The following is a 20,338-nucleotide window of genomic DNA, read 5'->3' on the forward strand; positions in this document are numbered from 1 at the left end:
CTTTTAGAATTCTACAAAAGTCTCAACTCTTTTCTTTTCCACATAAGTATACCATTAAAAGTCTATATAATTTATGAAGTTCATAATAGTCAGTAAAAGTCTACTAAATTTGTGAAAGACTATTAGAACCAAATTTACTCACATCCATGATAGGAGGGGATGCACTAACTCGACTATTTGTAAAATAACAAACAATTGTAAGTAACCTTAGAGCATCCCCAGTGAGGAGTTTTATATGGGACTGGAAAAGTGATGGATATAGCCCATTTTAGAGCTCCGAATAATCTTTTGGGATTTATAAAAGTATTTCTCCCAATGAGGGGCTATTTCTTTTGGGCTCTATATGGGGCTATATAGATTTATGGGTTAATTTTAGTATACTACCTTGAAATTTCTTGATTTTCAACGTATCATACATGAAGTTTTTTTCATCCCAGTTTGGTTTCTGAAGTCACAATTCTGGGACACTTTCATACATTCATTAAGTTTTTTGTCAAAACCTCTATTAACTGATGATATGGTGCCCACGTGGACAATGACTAGGTGCCACATGTCAAAATGGACCTATGTGAGTATTAAAAAAAATAAAAACTTTTTCCTTTCCTTTGCTTTTCTCTTCCTCGACCCCTTTCACTCCACCTTCTTCAACGCACCCAACCCCCACCATCCATCGCCACACCCAACCCCTATTATTCTGACCCTTGTAAATCTCCAAATTCCGTTGCTGCCGCTGTGGACGACGAAGTCGCTGCCTTTGATGGCAAATCTCTCCACGGTGTACTCGTGGATCGAGGCTTCTGCACTCAAAACGCAAATTCCCTCATTGTCTCATTGGATGACAAATGCGCTGCCTTTGGTGGCGAATCTCTCTGCGCATACTCGTGGGCCGAGGCTTCCACGCTCAAGACACATAGCAGAAGAGCAAGGAGAGCAGAAGCTAGGGAGCACCACTTTATAAATTCAAATCCCTAATTCTCAATTCTAAGAAACCTTAGAAAACCCAAATCTGAGAGAGAGAAGGAGAAAGAACTGGAAGTTTGTCTCTCTGAGAAAGAGAAGGGAAGGGAGGTGAAGAGGGTGGAGGAGAGGGAGGAGGTAAGTTGGGTGTGCTGAAGAATGAGTATGAAGGATCGGGGAATAGCAGAAGAGCAAGGGGAATAGCAAAGATTTTTTTATTATTATTATTTTTAATTTTTTAATACCGATTGTTGGAAATGTGCCCTAAAGCCAATCATATGATGATACTTTACGAAGATTATTGTATAAAGGGCAAAGATTATTGTATAAAGCCGTCTCATATAAATGTTCTATGCTTAAACAATAAGTCTAAGGAATATGTAATTGGGAGAATGTGATCTAAAGAAGTTAGAACATGAGACCATTCTCTTTCGTATACATATCCTAAACATTCCTGATCATAGGATTGCCGATTGTTCATTGACAGTTCGTTAAGATTAGTACGTGCTACGTCTTCTTTTAGGGAGAGTGACTGGTCTCGAGTCATTAGTGTGACTGACACCAAGACAAGCATGTAGGTTCTCAAAAGAGAATGAGTCAACTGAATGCGATCAACAAAGAGTTCTCATACTCTTGTCACATGAGAACTCATAGTTGGGATAATGTAAAGTAGTCATTTGACCTGAGGCATCATAGTTGTCTTGTGATTAGATCCTTGATCTTTGACTATGTCAAAGTCACTCCGTTAGAAGGTGTCCACGGCATAGCTGGGTTAAGCCACTTAGCCATGAAGGCAAGTGAATGTGTAGTAAGGGATCTCTAACCTTCAAACTGTTTGACGGAGAATACTCTATGATATGATTAAGAATCTCTGGCTAGAGTATGAATGAGATTTAGGAAGCCATTCCAAATCACATTCAAGGTAATCATATAAGTAAATGAATCACATTGGATAGTAGAAATGAATAAACTATTAAACCAAACAATGTGGTCAAGAGTATTGTATTAGAGAAAGATCGTATTGCATTGTAATCCTAAACTGAATGGGTTCTCCACCTTTTCTGATTAGCTTGGGTAGCCATAGTATACTGCTATGTGTCACTCATGGTTTGTGGAAGCCTTAAAGGTGTATAATCACTAAAGGAAGAATTGAAAGTATGTTTCAATTCATAATCGATTTAAAGAGTTCTAATCGTCCACTACCTCACTAAAAGAAACCTAAATGGATCGTACACTGTGTAAGGTAGAGATTGCAGAAACAATAGAGATGAGTAAGGATAATTAAATGGTTTAATTATTTATGATTAATTAATCAAATGAATAAGTTCGTTATAGACCTCGGGTTAGTTTTGGGCCGTAAGGCCCAATGGGATTTGAATGTTAAGCCCAATAACTCAAGTTGTATGACAACTTGAAAACACAAAGGGCTTGAAAGTCTAATGAATCCTTAGGCCGGCCACATTATAGGATGAAGGGTTTTGGTTCTTTTGTCACTTAATTGAAGGGACTATATAAAGAACTTTATAACATTTCATCATTAAGGTTTCTTTTGGAGAAAAGATGAGAACACAAAGCTCTCTTTTCTCTCTAAGAGGCCGGCCACCCTAGAGGAAATTAGCTAGCAAACTTACTTCCTCTAGGCCACTCATCTCTTCATCAATGCTCTCCTTGGTGTGGAGACTTAGAGGTTCTCTATTTTGGGAACTTGGAGAATCCATTCTACCATCCTCATCCAAGAAATCCATGGAGCTAAGAAGTAAGGAATGAAGGCCCTATCTCTTGGGTGATTAGCCTTCGCTTATGCATAGAGGAATCAACAAAGGTATAATATTTCTCAACTCACTTTGTTCTTGAGTTGAGTCTTGGTTCACCACACTCACTAGGCCTTGAATTTCATGGGTAAGGTTTTGTTTTTGAGTGCATACAAGCATGAGTCCGCCTTTCATTGTTAATTGCATGCATAGCTTTTGCTCAAAAGAACTAGTTTTCAAAAATATTTCCTTCAAGTGGTATCAGAGCCTAGGTCTAGTAGTTGGTGAATCCTTTTGGGTTCTGTATTTTCATAGTTTATGATTTGAATGTTGTAATTGTTACAAGCTTTATTCTTGCTTCTTTGAATGTAAATTTTGTTAGAAAATTTGCCATCTCAAATGTTGTAGATGTAGTTTATATGAGCATGAATTTTGGAGCTAAAATTTGGTGCCATGTTTATGGGGAAATTCGGCCAAATCCAAAGGGTGGATTTTGAGTTCATGTTTGTCTTGTTAAAAGTGTTTTAAAGTGACTTTTGGAATCCCTAAGTACCCTAGGATGTTAACCCCCTTTTGAGTAGTGAAAATTTGAGTTTTATTGAGTGAAAAAATTCATGGAGCTCTTATGGGTTTTCATGGATGTTCTTCAATGTTCTTGCTTTGTTCATAACCAAGAACATAAAGTTTTGGGTGTTTTGATTCAAAGTTTTTGGTTGTTTACATAAAGTCTTGTTTTTGTAATGGTTGGTGTGAGTTTTCTATCAACAAGACATTTTTTTTGAAAAGTTGAAAGTGTGTTTGAAATTTTGTACATGATAGGTACTTTTTTTACACACCCATACCTGTATTTTTCAACATAATTGACTTTGTATTTTCATCAAAAACCAACCCATCATTCTTTACTACTCTCACCAAAACCGGCCACCCTACAATTAGGGTACTATTGGAGCTTTTATGCAATTACATAAAGTTTTGATACTTTTGTGTATTTGCAATTTGACCCGAAAGTTTACGTTTGTACGCAAAGGCCCAAAATCACTAAAAGACAAAATGTTCTGCTCCTTTAATGAAGTTTTTGCATTTGTTGAAATTTTTGGGTTCTAGTTGTAATTACATGAAGTAGTGAACTTTTCTGTTTTTACAAAGTGACCTCAAAAGTTTGTGTTTTGCAATATAGCCCAATGGTTGAGGTTATTGCTTTTTGGCCCAAATTAGTTGGAGAACAAAATAGTTTTGTATCTTTAAATGAGAATTGGATTTTCATTTCATTTAGCTCCATCTAAATCAATTCTATGGATACAAAAACCAAATGACAATGTTGCATTCAAGTTTAATTAATTAAAACGTTAATTAATTAAAGAAAGAGTGATTATGAACCTAAGCCTATGATAATTGAGCTATGTGAAAGGCCGTCTCTCAAATTTGTTTGAACCATAGGAACGTGTAGATTAGATTTTGGTTGCAATTTGATATGATCAAATGTTGTAAAAGAGTATAAGCTCTTCTTTACTTTGAAGTACTCATTTTCTTGTTTTATTTGATATGCATGAAATTGGAGTGGTAGGGTCCAACGCCCAATAAGAAAACACGCCTTAATATGATTAAACGCGTAACTAAAATCAATCACCATCCCTAGACCGAGATCCAACACTAGGCTCATGTTGGATCAAGTCGAAGGTTCATAGTCATCCTAAGGCCCTAAGGCAACTATATAGTCTATCAATGAATGCAAAGCTTATGTTAGTAGTACCATATACTCTTGCTTTAAAAACCGTTTTACAAGCATAGTGAGAGTATCATATACTACAAAATCAATCATGAGGACCAATAGTTGTAATATGACCAAATTATTTTAATAATATTAAAATGCATGCTTATGTGTGATGAGACCTAAAACCCTCAACCAAACCATTATTAAGTTGACAAGTGTGATAGTGCTTTGAACACTATTTCGTGGCCTTCCACCATGGTAGGCTCCAATTGTTTGTGACTCATACACCAACTTCACCCTATAATGGGGAAGTACAAAGTATGTGCTTACACTTAGGAGGAATTCTATATGCATACATGATGAAGTGAGGTAGACAACGAGTTTAGCCAACATGATATACTTCTGGGGCTATGCTTGAACCCCTATACAAACTGGCACAGTGGGAATGACTTAACTAAGTGCAATGACGCCAACATGATATAATTTTGAGGCGTCATTCTCTAGAGGCCAAACTAGATGGGCACTTACATGAGATGTAAATGAGTAAGCGTACTCTCTCATTATTATTAATGCTAGCCAACATCATATAATTGTGAGGTGGGCTTCGTAATAGTGAGCCTCCCATATCCTATTAACAGTTTCCTCCAAAACTCTTGAATTCCGATGAGGGATATGGAATTTGCCAAAAATAGTGGACGATGCTATTTGAATTAAAGACCCAGATCAAATGACTTAAAATCAATCAATTTATATTCGTTATGTATTTGTTTGCTGATATATTTGCAAACGCTATCCATGAAGGAAAATTTTTGTCTTACCTAAGAACATGTGAGAACAGTTGAACACATATGCAAACTAATAACACTTTAAAGTAGGCATGCATTAAAAAATAATTCTAAAACCCATGACTTTCAAAGCCTAGTGAATGGTGAACCACAAGACTCTTTAACAATATTAAAGAGAAGAAAGGATTTTGAGATTCATTACTTGAAGCTCATCCTTGTTTACACAAGGGATTCACCCAAGTGAAGGGCCTTCAAGTCACCTTCTAGCTCTTTAGATCTTCCTTGTGATTTTCTTCCTTTTGATACTCCTTTGCTACTTGAGGACGTGAGGAAAGGATCTCCAAGAACACCAAAGGTTTAGTGTCTCTAAGTCTCCACACCAACGATGTAGTGTGAAGAGAAAATGGATGATTAGAGAGAATTTTGATGCTAGTAAAAGTCTTCGTAAGTGGTCGGCCTCTATAGAGAAAAAGAGAGAAAAAGTTTCTCTTCTTTGCCTTAAGAAAACCCTTGTGAGAAAAAGCTATAAAGATGACTTTATACTACCTCACATGTGAGTGGCAAACTTGCAATTCACCCAAGTTTGCTACCTCAATTAAACTATTTTCTTGCTTATCCATCTCATTCATATTTCTTCACTTTCATCCTTACACGGTGCACGATCCATTTGGTTTCAATTAGCGAGGCAGTGAGCGATTGGTACTCTTAACAATCGATTGTGAATTGAAACTACATTTCAATTCTCCCTTTGATGAAGATTAGTGTTTGCTAATCTTCAGGGCTTCGACAAACCATGAGTGACACCTAGCAGTATCTCATGGCTACCCAAGCTAAGTAGAAGTGGTTGGAGAATCTATCCAGTTACAATTACAATGCAATACGGTCCTTCTCTAATACAATACTCTTAATCACATTGTTTGAGTGATAGTTTGTTTCATGTCTACTATCCAATGTGATACTTCTCTTATATGATTCAATTGAATATGATTTGAAACAAACTTTCTAAGTCATATTCGTATACTTTGGCCAAAGACTCCCGAATCATATCTCAAAGTATTCTCCCTTCACCATGGAAGGTTAGAGATCACTTGTTGTTCATTCATATGCCTATAGGACTAGATAGCTTAACCCCAACAATGTCGTGGACACTCTCGATGGAATGCCTTTGACATGATCAAAGATCAAGGACCTAACCATTAGACATCTATGATGCCTCAGGTCAAAGGACTACTTTGCATATTGCAACTTACGAGCTCTTACATGACATGTATGTTTGAACTCAATTACCTTTTAAGCACCTATGTGTTTGTCTAAGTGTCCAACACCAAATGACTTGAGGCTAGTCATACTCACGCTTGAGTTAACATAACATATACTAACCTTAGCGGATTGTCAATGCCCAATTGGCAATCCTATGGTTAGGAACGTTTTAGGAATGAACATAAGAGAAAGGTCTCGTTAATCTAACTTACTTAGATCACTTCTCTTGTAGGTTAAATACATTCCTTGGATTTTCTCATTGCTTAAACACATAATACAATAAATAGTGATTAACAATAAGTTTTACCCTTCATTAAACATATAAAAGTTTAACACAATAAGTATTTCAAAAGCCATTACATCAAATGAGTGGCTTTGTGGGCATACTTCCAACAATCTCCCACTTGCACTCAAAGCCACCTTCCCATGTATCTAATACCCATCTTTTCCATATGGCTATCAAGTTGGATTTGAGACATTGGCTTCGTCAGTGGATCTGCTATGTTATCGGTTGAGGCAACCTTAAGGATGTTAACTTTCCCCTTGGCAGCATATCTTCTAATGATAAAGCGTCTGTCAAAATGCTTGTTCTTTTGATGAGCCCTGACTTCCTTGGCTTGAGCTATCGCCCCACTATTATCATAGTACAAAGTTACTGGTGATGTAATGGTTGGAACCACTCAAAGTTCAGTAATGAACTTCTTCATCTGGAACGCTTCTTTGCCGGCTTCAGCTGCAGCGACATATTCAACCTCCGTCGTGGAATCAGCAATTACATCTTGTTTCTTGCTTTTCCAGCTGACAGCCCCACCATTTAGAGTGAACACATATCCAGAGTTGAAACTTCTATCATCGACATCAGATTAGAAATCTGCGTCTGTATAGGCTTCCACTCATAACTGTCGCTCCTCCATAAACGAGGAACATGTCCTTAGTTCTTCTTAAGTACTTAAGGATCGTCTTGACAACTACCTAGTGCATGAAATCAGAAATGTTGCGAAGAATATTCATAGCTGAAGAGTCAGAGATAGGCATGATAAACTTGTACGATTGATGAATTCCAGACAAATGACAACTTCTCAATGGCGAGTGGAATTCGTAAAGTCTCAAAGATAGATCGCAAAGTCGACGAACCGAAGAATGAGTACCAAACGAAGCGTAGATGACGAGATACGAAGAAATTAAACGCTGTTAAGCATATGGCTCACGATTATACCATGATCGAAACCATAAACCACCATGAATGTAACAGAGAAAGCTTGAAGATAAAAGCAAAGAGAGGAAGACTGATTTTCTTATTTATGTGAAGAATGAAAATTACAGACCTTATCCCTTCAGGATTGAATATATAGCTCATTACATAAAGCAAACTTACATTTACACCACTTAAACTATCTTAAGATAACACATCAGCTCACTTAAGCTGATGTCTCACTAGTGTTATCTATTAATGTGGACGTAGTCCAATTTTAAATGAATCCCGTTATATCTTGTTGTGTTCATGTGTGTTTGTGTGCTTTGACGATCAAATCTAAGTTGATTCAAGGTTAACTCATTTTGTGGATTAATAAGTATAATTTTTTAAAGTGAATATAGACACTTGTTTATAAGTTATATAATAAATTTAATTAAAAATTTTCCTAAGGCCCATACATTAGGCCTCTCCCAGCCACTCGGTTACCACTAGCAATTTTTAGAACATTAACAAATATACATACAAGGAAATTGTCAAAAATGACTTATTTTCTTAAACCAAAGATACACAAAACATACACACGCTATGCATAGCAATATGACATAAATAGGATTTTTAGACCTTGAAATGACCTAATTGCTCTTGTATATAAATAGGTTATTTCATCCTACCCAAAGGTCATTTGCACATTTCTCCGAAATCTCTCACCCAATTCTAGCTCGAAGAACCCTAACCCACCTATCTTCTTCATCTAACAGCTCTCTCTCTCTCGCTCCTCACCTTCTGACCCCTGAGAAGTGCTGAGACTTTATTGGACCATCATCCCCCCAAAGCCAATGTACCGTCACACCTATACTAGAGACAAGAAGAACAACCATTTTTTGGGGTTAGAAAGTAGCCATTTTTGTTCTCTGGTAAAAAAAAAAAAAGCTACCATTTTTTAAGGATGAGAAGATGAACCCATCTGCATTTTTCAAATGCTTTTCACATTCCCATCCAGTTTTTCAGCCATCAATGCTTCAAAGATCTGGATGGGACTCTCCAAACTGAGGCTTTTTAGTGAAGTTTCAATCTTTTTCCCCCTTTCAATTTTTTTTCTGCACATTTCTCACCTGGCAATTGGAAAAGAGGAAACATATTCCCTAGAAAGTGACGCGGCAGCTGGACCCAGATATTCAACATGAACCTGTTGCTGGTGAGTATTTTGGAGGGAGTCTTCGTGTATTTTGGTGGCAGCTGGACCCAGATATTCAAAATGAACCTGTTGCTGGTGAGTATTTTGGAGGGAGTCTTCGTGTATTTTGGTGAGTTTTGGAGCAAATTTGGCGAGTATTTTTGTGAGTTTTGGAGCAAATCTTTGAGGAATGTGGTGAGTATTTTGCCTCTATTTTGAGAAATTATGTTTTGGGAAAAGTTAAAAATCAATCTACAGATGATATGTGCAATGACGTTGGTTTTGTTGTGGATGTGCATCGTGCAATTAACGACGTTGTTGGATATGTGGGGTCTAGATTCTAAAAATGTCTTAAAGATCTGTAGTTTACAAATCTTGGACCTGAACTTAGATTATGGAAATCTCATTAAAATTCATCACTTTCCAGTGACATGCACAGGACATACACATGATATGCTAATAGATCTGAGCCAACCAAAAAAATCAGAGCTCACAGTTCTCTCTTCAAAATATATAAAAAAAAAAAAAAAAAAAAAAGAGGACGTCATCACCTGTGAGCTTTTACAATTTATATTTGGGTATTTTCGTCATTTCATTTTTGCACATGGTATACATTGATTGTGCATGAGCGATTTGTCTTATTTCAGTCCAAAGACTAAAAAAAATGTGTCATTTTTTGCATTTCATTTTTGCACATGGTATGTATTGATTGTGCATAAGCGGTTTGTCTTATTTCAGTCCAAAGATTAAAAAAAATGTGTCATTTTTTGCAATTTCCCTATAAATATGCATAAAGTTTAAGATAAACAGTATCTAAGACGGAATTATTGACCTGCACACTAGGTGGTGATTACCATCGAATTATCTACCTCCAGTCAGCTTCAAATATTCTGCACCCTTTCTATATGTGCCCTCTCTCTGGCCTCTCTAGCTTTTTGATACATGTCACATAACTTAAGACTATTTAGCTTTGTCAATTAGCACTAATATTATTTTTGCACTTTGGGCAATGACGCAGCTAATGAGGTTCTAACCGAAGCATGTCTATTGCTGGTTGAAAATTAGCATTAATATTATTCTAAAAATATAAATAAATAAAATGAAAAAAAATAAAAAAAGTTTAACAAAATAAAAGGCCCTGACCCAACCCTGAAAACCACCACCGATCTGTAACATATCTCTGTCTCTCTCCATCCAATCCCTTCAAATTGCAGCCGCCCCATTTTTTTTCCACCGAAGTACATGGGCTCGTAGACATGGAGGATCAGCACCGCAAGACCCGACGCATTTAACTCAACATCCAAACTGAGTTTCTGGGTTTTGAAAGTTTTTATTTTCTGATTAAGAAAGGGTATTAATTAGATATTTATGGAGATTAACGATGCTCCAGTGAAGTCAAAGATGGAGAATGTGAAGTAATAGAGCAGATTGCAAGAGAGGAATTTGGATTATTTTATTAAGAAGATAACAGATTTGGATTAGAGAGCTACCAGTGAGTGTTAAGTGGTGTTAAGTTTAGAGACATGTTTTAAAAAAGGAATGTGCTATTTACACATCCCTTTTTATTTCTCACACACTTCTTATCTATAAATTAGCTAGAGCAAGGGAAAATAAGACAAGGGACCTAATCCAAGTGAGGTGCATCAAGGATGAGCATGAAAATGTTATTGCTACAATGAACGCAGTCAAAGACAGATGGAGAGGTTATTTTTATAATCTCTTCAATGAAAGACATGAAATGAGTACTTCTTTGGGGAGTTGAGTAACTCAGATTGCATAGAATTGTTAACTGAAAATATGACTTTAGTTCCTGAAACTCAAGTTTCTTTACATAAAACCTGACATAGTTTTTTTACTTGAATAAAACTCATGACTAGGCTTCACATAAGCAAATTAATTAATTTTGTTTGCCTTTACACATTTTGCACTTTTCATATGCCTAAAATACCCCTAATTACAGTTTTAATGTATACATTTAATTCTATGCAGATTTGAAGGGTGGGATTAATGAATAAAAAAAGCACTAATATTATACTTTCCTTAAGATTTAGTAATTGTTTGTCAAATTTGCATATAATCAGACTTTATAATTTAATCTTGTCATTTTCTTACCAAATGAAAATCTGAAGGGGCACTATAATATGACTTATATATAAAAAATATAGGCAAGTTATTTGGACATGTATTAGTACTAAAATTTGCCTAGTATATGTAATAATACATGCAAAATAATTTACCTATAAAATAAAGAATTTTATTTGATTCCAGATTTCTTTTATTATTATTTTAATCTTTTAAAATTCAAAAATCTCAAATTTTTTTATAAAATCTATTTTAAATACTTAATTAAGAATTAGTTTAATTACAAATAAGTCAAAAAAATCCTTACGGATGACGACCTTGGATGAGTGATTATACTACAATTTCCTTGTACTCTTGCAAGTAATTTATGTGATTTTAACCTTATTTGCGTAAGTAATAAAAATCCTATCATGACCCTTATGACAAGAACATTTGAAGGGAGTATTTCTGTCATAGAGAGTGTTGTTTAGTAAGTCATCATCTCCTATGTATTTGATTCAGTTCCTAGTCAACATATCTGTAATTGGAAGATGATTATGCGAGTTGGGAATGACACTAAAACTCTGCAAAAGGAATTGGCACTTATAGGCCCAAACTACACTCTGGGAAATCTTGGAACTTAAAAATTGTTTAAATTTTCCTTTATATATAAAGAGCTTAATTTCCATCCCTATGCTTCTAAGAGATGGATACTCAATATTGTTTGACAATATGAGTTGTACTTTAAACTTGAATGGTCGTGTTATCTCTCATTGTAATATGATCAAGGTACTTTTTCACCTAGAGACTTGTAGTGGTTTGCACTGTATTGGGAGCAGGAATACCTCAAAACCCTAAAGAGCGAGAGAAAAGATTAATCAAGTTAAGATGTGACATCTTAAACTTGGACATGTGAACCTTGATAAGATTCACAAGATGCCAAAAGATGAATATCTCATTAAGTAATAACCAAGTGGTCACTTATGAGTCTTGTTAAAGATGTCCAATTCTCCCTTCACTGGGTCAAGAGAATGAGTCTCTCAGGTATTAGGGTTAATCCACACTAATGTACATGTGGACCTATGTCTACCACATCAAGAAAAGGCTTCTCCTACTACATCACATTGATCAATGATCACTCTCCGTTTGACTATATATATCTCATGAAACACAAGTCAAATTTTTTTGAAAGGTTCAAAGAATTCAAGAATGAAGTAGAGAATCAAGCTGAAAAGCAAATAAAGGCCCTAATATCAGATCGATGGGATGAGTATCTGATTAATGAATTTCTAGATTACCTCAGAATGTGGAATGGTATAACAGTGGACTCCACCAGAAACTTCTTAACTTAGTGGAGTTTTCTGAGAGGAGAAACCAAATGATTTCCGATGATCTACCATTATCATTCTAGGAATATGCACTACAAAACAACAATTTATTTGCTTAATAAAGTGCCTTCCAAATTTGTTTCACATACGTCCCCTATATGAGATATGGCATGGCAGAAAGCCAAGTCTTAATTATTAATATTTGGAGTTGTTAAACATACATTAAGAAGATTCAAGATGACAAGCTCGTGCGAGATCAGTCAAATGTTACCTTGTGGGGTATCCCAAACAAACTATGGGATACGAGTTCTACCATCCTGAAGACCAGAAAATCTGTGTCACCAATACTGCTAAGCTTCAAAAGGATGATTTGTCAAAGAAGTTTCAAATAGACCAGTGGATATTAATGACATTAATGATGAACCACAAACAACCACTCAACAAATTGACAACCATGCTCCTAAACCCGTGTTCCACGTATATCTGAAAGGATCAGCAACCTTCCTCAATGGTATTGTGTGGATAAGAGTTTTGGAGAGTTGCATTTTCTTAGTGACAATGATAGAAAGGAAGGCCATACAGACTACACTGATTAATGTCAACATTAATTAAAAAAAGGGCAAGAAGTCATAATCAAATATGAAATGGATTCCATGTGTTAAAATCAAGTCTGGATTCTAATAGACCTTCTACATGGTATAATACCAATTGGAAACAAATGGGTCTAGAGAATGATAGGCACCAATGAGTACATGGCAACTTATAAGGCTAGACTAGTAGCGAAAGGCCACAAATAACAAGTGATTGACTATGAAGAAATCTTCTCTTATGTAGCCATGATTAAGCCCATCCAGATTTTGCTTGCTATAGCTGCATACTATGATTAAGAGATCTGGCAAATGGATGTGAAGACAACCTTTCTGAATGACTACCTAGAGGAAAAGCTCTATATATATGACTCAACCTGAAGGCTCCATGTCCAAGTTTGAAAAGACTAAATTATGCAAGCTTTCAGAGATCTATTTATGGACTCAAGCAAGCTAAACGATTTATCTTTCATCACACTCTGTGTGGAGGCTTTCCACGCTTAGCATGTGCACAACACAATTTGGGTGACCTGGAGCACGTGTGGTTGTTAAACTTCACACGCGGAACAATATGCTCTTGTTTATATCATGATGAGAAAGTCGATTGTCTACCATAAATCTAATTGGTAATATGTAGAGTAGCTCAACTACTTATAAACATATACATGCAAAGTCCATTCTTTTGCAATGCGGAATTCAGATTCTAGAAAATTAGGGATTATTGGATGACAAATCTAGTGTGACGGTTTACTTAGTGCATGCTAATGTTACGATTGATGATGTCACAAGAGTTGATAAGGAAATTACGAAGAAAGGCCCACAAGGGGAAACTGGTTGGGTACTGCCAAACTTCCCAACCGTATGAGGCATTAAATTTGGTTGTGGGATTATGAGACCATGATTATGAAAAATTTTTAGTTGTGACGGGAACACGGATAGTCCACCACATATTTTTATGTAAGTGGTGGAAAATTTTAATTTTTAAGTTATTACCTTTTAACACACATATCCTACCATTTATATAGAGATAAGTGGTGTACCGGCTCGGATGACGATCACATTGAAAAATCTTTCCATGACTACACAGCCTCTACAGCTGTGTCAGTTTGATAAATATACATGGTGTGTTGTGTTGTGAAAATGCCATCCAACGCGTAGAAATTCGCACGCCATGGAAGAAAAACATAAAGGCCTTGAACCGTTGAGGTGGTGACTGACAACCATCCAAGCGAATTGCCTGCCTGACCGACCTATAACAACGATAAAATATATATCAGAGACAAACGGAGAGAGAGAGAGAGAGAGAGAGAGAGAGAGAGAGAGAGAGAGAGACTGATCATAAATTAAGATCTCTAACTGTATTGGATGTGATACTCTCCCACCCTCCCTATTCTTTCTTCTATATAACAAGCCAAGCTCCAGCCCTACTAACATATACAGATATCTTCAATATCTTCAAGAGAGAGAGAGAGAGATCAGATTAATTTAAATAGTTGAGGAGGCAACAACCACTCATACACAATTGCTGCTAGGTAGCTTGGCAATTTCATTACGCAAATTAAGTGGTGAATGTTGCCTCCCTCCTCTCTCTTGTAGTACATCTTTTTTGTGATTATCTTGCTAGCTACCTTGTCTAGCCTTGCGAGAATTTCTGGAAAGCTCTTTCTTTCTCATCAACAACAAACTAGTTCTCCTCAGGAATTTGGGAAGATCGATCAGAAGCGTTTACATATATACATACATACATACAAAAGATTTAGGGAAATTAATATGGGTGCTCCTTTGTCTGCTTGGCCTTGGGAATACCTAGGCTCCTTCAAGGTATGTATACACTACTTACCTTTCTTTTGTTTTTCCTGTAATTTTGTATTTCTATTACATATTAGATTCAGATTAATTAATTGGTACTGATACATATACGTATATATGGGATTTGGATGAAATAATTACAGTATGTACTGTTCGGACCTTTGATCGGAAAAGTCTTGTATTCAATAATCCATGAGAAAGAGGATCCCCTCACACTACTCACCAGCAGCTGGTGTCTCCATATTCTCCTTCTATGCATACTTCGAGCCGTAATTCACCAGCTATGGTCTAGTTACACCAACATGCTTTTCCTCACAAGAAATCGCCGGATCATCCAACAGGGGGTTGATTTCAAGCAGATTGACAAAGAATGGCACTGGTGATCCATTCATTCTTTCATCTTTTACCTTAATTACTCACTGTAATTTATAAACTTGGATCCGTTTAATGAATTAGATGTTTGATCTGCTATTTTTTGTGTTTTTTTATTTTTTTTTATTTTTTATTTTTTTATATGGCAGGGATAACTTCATAATTCTTCACGGTCTGATTGCCTCCATGGTCTGCTGTTTGGTGCCATCATCTCTGCAAAATCTACCCTTGTGGAATACAAGAGGATTTATTACCACTCTGGTACTTCACGTGGGAGTTTCAGAACCTTTATATTACTGGGTGCACAAACGTTTTCACAGCAACAACTACTTTTTTGACAATTACCATTCACTTCACCATTCATCTCCAGTACCACAGATCTCTACCGGTAGGTTGGACACCATTAATATTTAACGACTTACCACCAAACTCATCTATCATTCTGATCAACATGTCCTATGCCCATACCCTTTCATTTATTTTTGGGATCTTCTACGCTATCCTCAAGTAACTCTTAGATCTTTATTTAAAAATACGAAAATTGAGATCTAATAATTAAAACAGCAGGAATATCTCTTACATGAGCATCCTAGAATTTTGCTCCCAGTGCTTTCTTCATTTCATTTTTTTTTTTTTTTTTGGTCAAACTTTCTTCATTTCATTTGCAGTTATATATTAATTTTTATCATTTCTTGTTTTTTTTTTTTTATTTATGCAGCTGGAAATGCAACCCTGTTGGAACATCTGATATTGAGCATAACTATTGGAATTCCAGTTTTTGGTACGAATCTGATGGGTTTTGGATCAGTGTGCATGATCTATGGCTACGTTTTGGTTTTTGATTTTCTGAGATGTTTGGGGCATTCCAATGTTGAGGTCGTTCCTCATCAACTCTTTGAGAAAAAACCGTTCCTCAGATATCTTCTCTATACTCCAACGTAAGCAATTACCCCACTACACGGTTCACACACACATATAATACACACACACACACACACACACACACACATACACAAATATATATATATATATATATATATATATATATATATTACTAAGAGTGTTGATACTGGTATGCCAAAAAACCAAAAACATCATTAATCTAAATAACAACAACAAGTGATTGTACTACGTATGCCATGATTCAATATAATATATATATATCCTTTTTTTTTTCAATACCCAAAGAAGAAGCCTAATCACATTCAATTCGTACTATCGACTCAAAATTAGTATTTTGAAGCTCTAAATATGGCATATGGATATGCAGATACGTAATAAATGAGTTGGATTTCTAATTATGGTGATTCGAACACAAAATTAGTATTTTGAAGCAGTAATTATACTTAACAAAACTCTTTTTTTAACTTGTTTTGTTTTCCTCCTTATGGCATATGGATATGCAGATACCACAGCCTGCACCATACTGAAATGGACACCAACTTCTGCCTTTTCATGCCTCTCTTTGATGCACTGGGGAAGACACTAAACGCGAAATCCTGGGGACTACAGAAAGAGATTAGCTTAAATGCAGGTGGGTACGAGTAATTATTTAACAGCTAATTTGAATATCCCAATTTGTGGATAAGATTTTGACATTGACATGATAAATATCTTCCAAAATAATACGGCCCTGCATACATAATGCTTTGACAAAAACTGACTGAACGTATGTGCCTCTCCTGCAGCCACACATTTTCACATCATACAATTCAGTGACGCCCGTATAACAATTAATGCATTGACAATGAATAATAATGGTGCCTGCAGGTAAAAATGGCAAGGCACCGGATTTCGTTTTCCTCGCGCATGTGGTGGATCTATCGTCGTCTTTGCACGTGCCGTTTGTTTTCCGATCATTCTCATCGATTCCATTCTCAATGAGACTCTTCTTAGTGTTTTGTTGGCTTCCAGGCATTGTAGCCATGCTAGCAATGTGGGCATGGGCTAAAACTTTCCTGATTTCTTTTTACAACCTCAGAGGCCGCTTGCACCAGACATGGGCTGTGCCTCGATACGGCTTTCAGGTTTGCTCTCTTATATAACTTTTTTGCTACATTCAAAAATGTTTTCTTGTCAATCGTACGTATTGTGAATCTGAACGATTTATCAACTTGAATCTTATCTGAACGCGTTTTTTATATAAACATTAGGCTAACTAGGCTATAATTACTAGTTAACTTTATTGGGATACTGATAATTGGAAGAATTTGCGGTTTACTTTGCAGTATTTTTTACCATTTGCTCTAGATGGCATCAATAATCAAATAGAGCAAGCAATCCTTAGAGCTGATAGAATGGGGGTCAAGGTCATCAGCCTTGCAGCATTAAATAAGGTTGGTATCCCAATTTCTTTCCTATTTATTAACCCTTTTGTTTGGAAGTGCAGATTCAATCCAGATCTGATGAGCTCTGATTGTGGTTTTTAATTCTGAATAAAATTTTGGTTGTTGTTCATTTAAAACTGATTAGTGTAAATGTAGTTAGACCTTTCACTTGAATTAGTTGAGAGTAGAGGCGACATTGAATCAATATAATGTTATGATCTGTTAAAACTAAAACACCCCACACCAACGGCATGCACATGTTTTCTGCTCCGTTTTGGGTCATGCACATAGTCATTCTTATTTAACACTCGATCAACCAAGTTCATTCATTCTAAAAATTCAAAATTTTAGGGTGCTTCGGAGTGAGATATTTTGGGTATTTTATCAGTTAAATCTTGGTTTTTGTATTTTAAACAAAAATCTAACTGTTAAAACACATGAAGTCTATCATACTTCAGAGTATCATAGAAAATCTCCTACTTAGGTACTCTACCAACCAAGTGACCACATGGGACTACCATACGTATTGATCTACCAGTCGTGCATAAGATAAACTGTTGAAAAAGATCTCAAATTGGAATCCCCCAAATTAAGCTGTTAATCGAAACAAAAGAAAGAATTCCTTTGGCATGCTTAAAGGGGGAAAATACCTAAAATTGTTCTCATATGAAAATAGATAAGATAGATGTAGAATGTGAAAAACATTCATATTGATGTGGTTAACTTATTAAATTATTTATTATTACCCAAACCTAATTGCATTCACGTTTATGGAGATATCCAGTTAGAGAAGTCACATCCTCCCACAATTGCGGCCAAGTAAGAATAATATTTGGCTACTCAAATATGAGTAGGAACTCTTACTCAAAACTCTTAGTGTTTTAATCACAGAGATTTGTGCTTATGATCGGAACCATTCATATTATCTCTGCAAAAAAAAAAAATTATTTTAAAACTAAGGTCGTTTAGTCAATATATTGTAAAAAATACATAAACGGTTCATAATTCTTTTACCAATACCGCTCATTTGTTTAATTCATTTTTTGTAGAGGCGATCTTTATAGGGTGGATTCATAATATGAATGATTTTGATTATAAACACGAAGTTCTATAAATTGAGAACGAACAATTTTGAGAAATTTTGAGTAAGAATTCCTACTCATTTTTGAGTAGCCAAGTATTGATCAGCAAGTAAATATACATGAGTGGGGGGTTGTTGTGGGCCAAATTATATTAAGCTAAAATTTCGCAATTTTAGTTGTGGTAACAATCAAATCATAATTGTAAACTGTATTGGATCAAATTTGGGGATTGTATTGTATATTTACTCAGATAACTGCAGCAAACCCATGCAATTTGTGCTTGTGTATATTTATTAATATTAATGTGGTGGGCATGCAGAATGAAGGACTGAATGGGGGCGGAACGCTTTTTGTGAACAAGCATCCAGACCTTAGAGTTCGAGTGGTCCATGGAAACACATTAACTGCTGCTGTCATTCTCAACGAGATTCCAAAGGATGTCAAGGAGGTTTTTCTTAGTGGTGCTACCTCCAAGCTTGGAAGAGCTATTGCCCTCTATCTTTGCCGTAGGAAAGTACGCGTTCTGGTGAGTATATGTTTTCCATTTTCAGTTCACCATCTTTACTTATGAAGACGACGAGGATTGTGTGGTAATGTTAAGTTTTGGAGTTCTTGTGTAAAAAAACATTTTCTTGTCAAAAGTAAATTAATTGCTCGCATAAATGATTTTATGAAGAATCTAATATAAGAGCAAGCTGCCCAGCTTGAATCTACATGTGTGTGTGTGTGTGTGTGTGTGTCCATATATATAGTTTTTATGGGTTAATTATTAAATCGATCTATATGCTGTTAGGATACCATACCAGATGGCACAATAAGATAGTGACAAGTTTACAAAGGTTGTTAATAGTTAGTTGTTAGTAATAGTATCTTGTAAAAGAAGAAAGGCAGTTAATGAAATTGTACTTGGTGTTCTGTTATCTTATCATTCTGTACAATCATAGAAGATGTAGAGCAGGTTCTAACATATGCATATACCCATGGTGCAGATGCTGACTCTGTCAACGGAAAGATTTCAAAAAATTCAGAAGGAAGCGCCAGCAGATTATCAACAATACCTTGTGCAAGTAACAAAGTACCAAGCCGCGCAAAATTGCAAGGTAAGCGAATGGTGTACACATTGTCTGTAATTAAACTTACGGCACCTTTAGACAATCGTACATACAAATTACGTTTTCTACAGTTTTAACCCTAAACCCTAAACATTTTGGTCGAATCAGTGAGATACTGTTATGCACTTTGGAATGTTTTGTTATCAAGAAACAAGCAAGCAAAGAGCCTTAGTTGTGAATCTAAACCTTATATGAATGATGGCAGACATGGATTGTGGGGAAATGGATCACACCAAGAGAGCAACGTTGGGCCCCAAGTGGAACTCATTTCCATCAGTTCGTGGTTCCACCCATCTTGCAGTTTAGAAAAGACTGCACTTACGGTGATCTTGCAGCCATGAGGTTACCTGATGACGTTGAAGGCCTTGGCATCTGCGAGGTAACTAAATTAACCTCTTTACTTAATTAATTAATCAATTATCTCCTGTAGAACATCTTGATATATATTAATTGATTAAATTATTATATTGTTAATTTAATTTTTGGTAATATGCGACATGCAGTACACGATGGACAGAGGAGTAGTGCATGCATGCCATGCGGGAGGCGTTGTTCATTACCTGGAAGGTTGGAATCACCACGAAGTCGGGGCTCTGGATGTTGACAGAATCGACCTTGTATGGAATGCTGCTCTTAAACACGGTTTAAAGCCTGTTTCATCGAAGCCGACTTAATTTACTGTTTCATATACCGGAGTCATGTATTAAAGCTTTGGGTTGTGTGACATATGCACTACTGGATATTTATTTATACCTCAATGCAGCAAAAGCAACCATTTCTATTTTAATTTTATTTTTAACATGCAACTTTACTCATGCACCTGAGTT

At 35.9% G+C, this 20,338-nt stretch overlaps 1 protein-coding gene and 1 pseudogene across 1 annotated transcript; both read left to right on the plus strand.

Moving 5' to 3' along the window:
* The first annotated feature begins 9,824 nt into the window (after window positions 1-9,824).
* Window positions 9,825-9,930, plus strand: LOC137738507 (U4 spliceosomal RNA; annotated as a pseudogene).
* Window positions 9,931-14,241: 4,311 nt separating this feature from the next.
* LOC137737385 (very-long-chain aldehyde decarbonylase CER3) lies at window positions 14,242-20,298 on the plus strand. Its single transcript, XM_068476840.1, has 11 exons — window positions 14,242-14,630; window positions 14,762-14,997; window positions 15,140-15,378; window positions 15,709-15,928; window positions 16,397-16,524; window positions 16,761-17,017; window positions 17,219-17,326; window positions 18,719-18,925; window positions 19,389-19,499; window positions 19,717-19,890; window positions 20,015-20,298. The coding sequence occupies exons 1-11, from the start codon at window positions 14,580-14,582 to the stop codon at window positions 20,183-20,185; spliced, it is 1,902 nt and encodes a 633-aa protein (XP_068332941.1). The 5' UTR covers window positions 14,242-14,579; the 3' UTR covers window positions 20,186-20,298.
* Window positions 20,299-20,338: the final 40 nt, after the last annotated feature.

The sequence above is a fragment of the Pyrus communis genome, chromosome 6 (assembly GCF_963583255.1).
Source record: "Pyrus communis chromosome 6, drPyrComm1.1, whole genome shotgun sequence".
NCBI lineage: Eukaryota > Viridiplantae > Streptophyta > Magnoliopsida > Rosales > Rosaceae > Pyrus > Pyrus communis.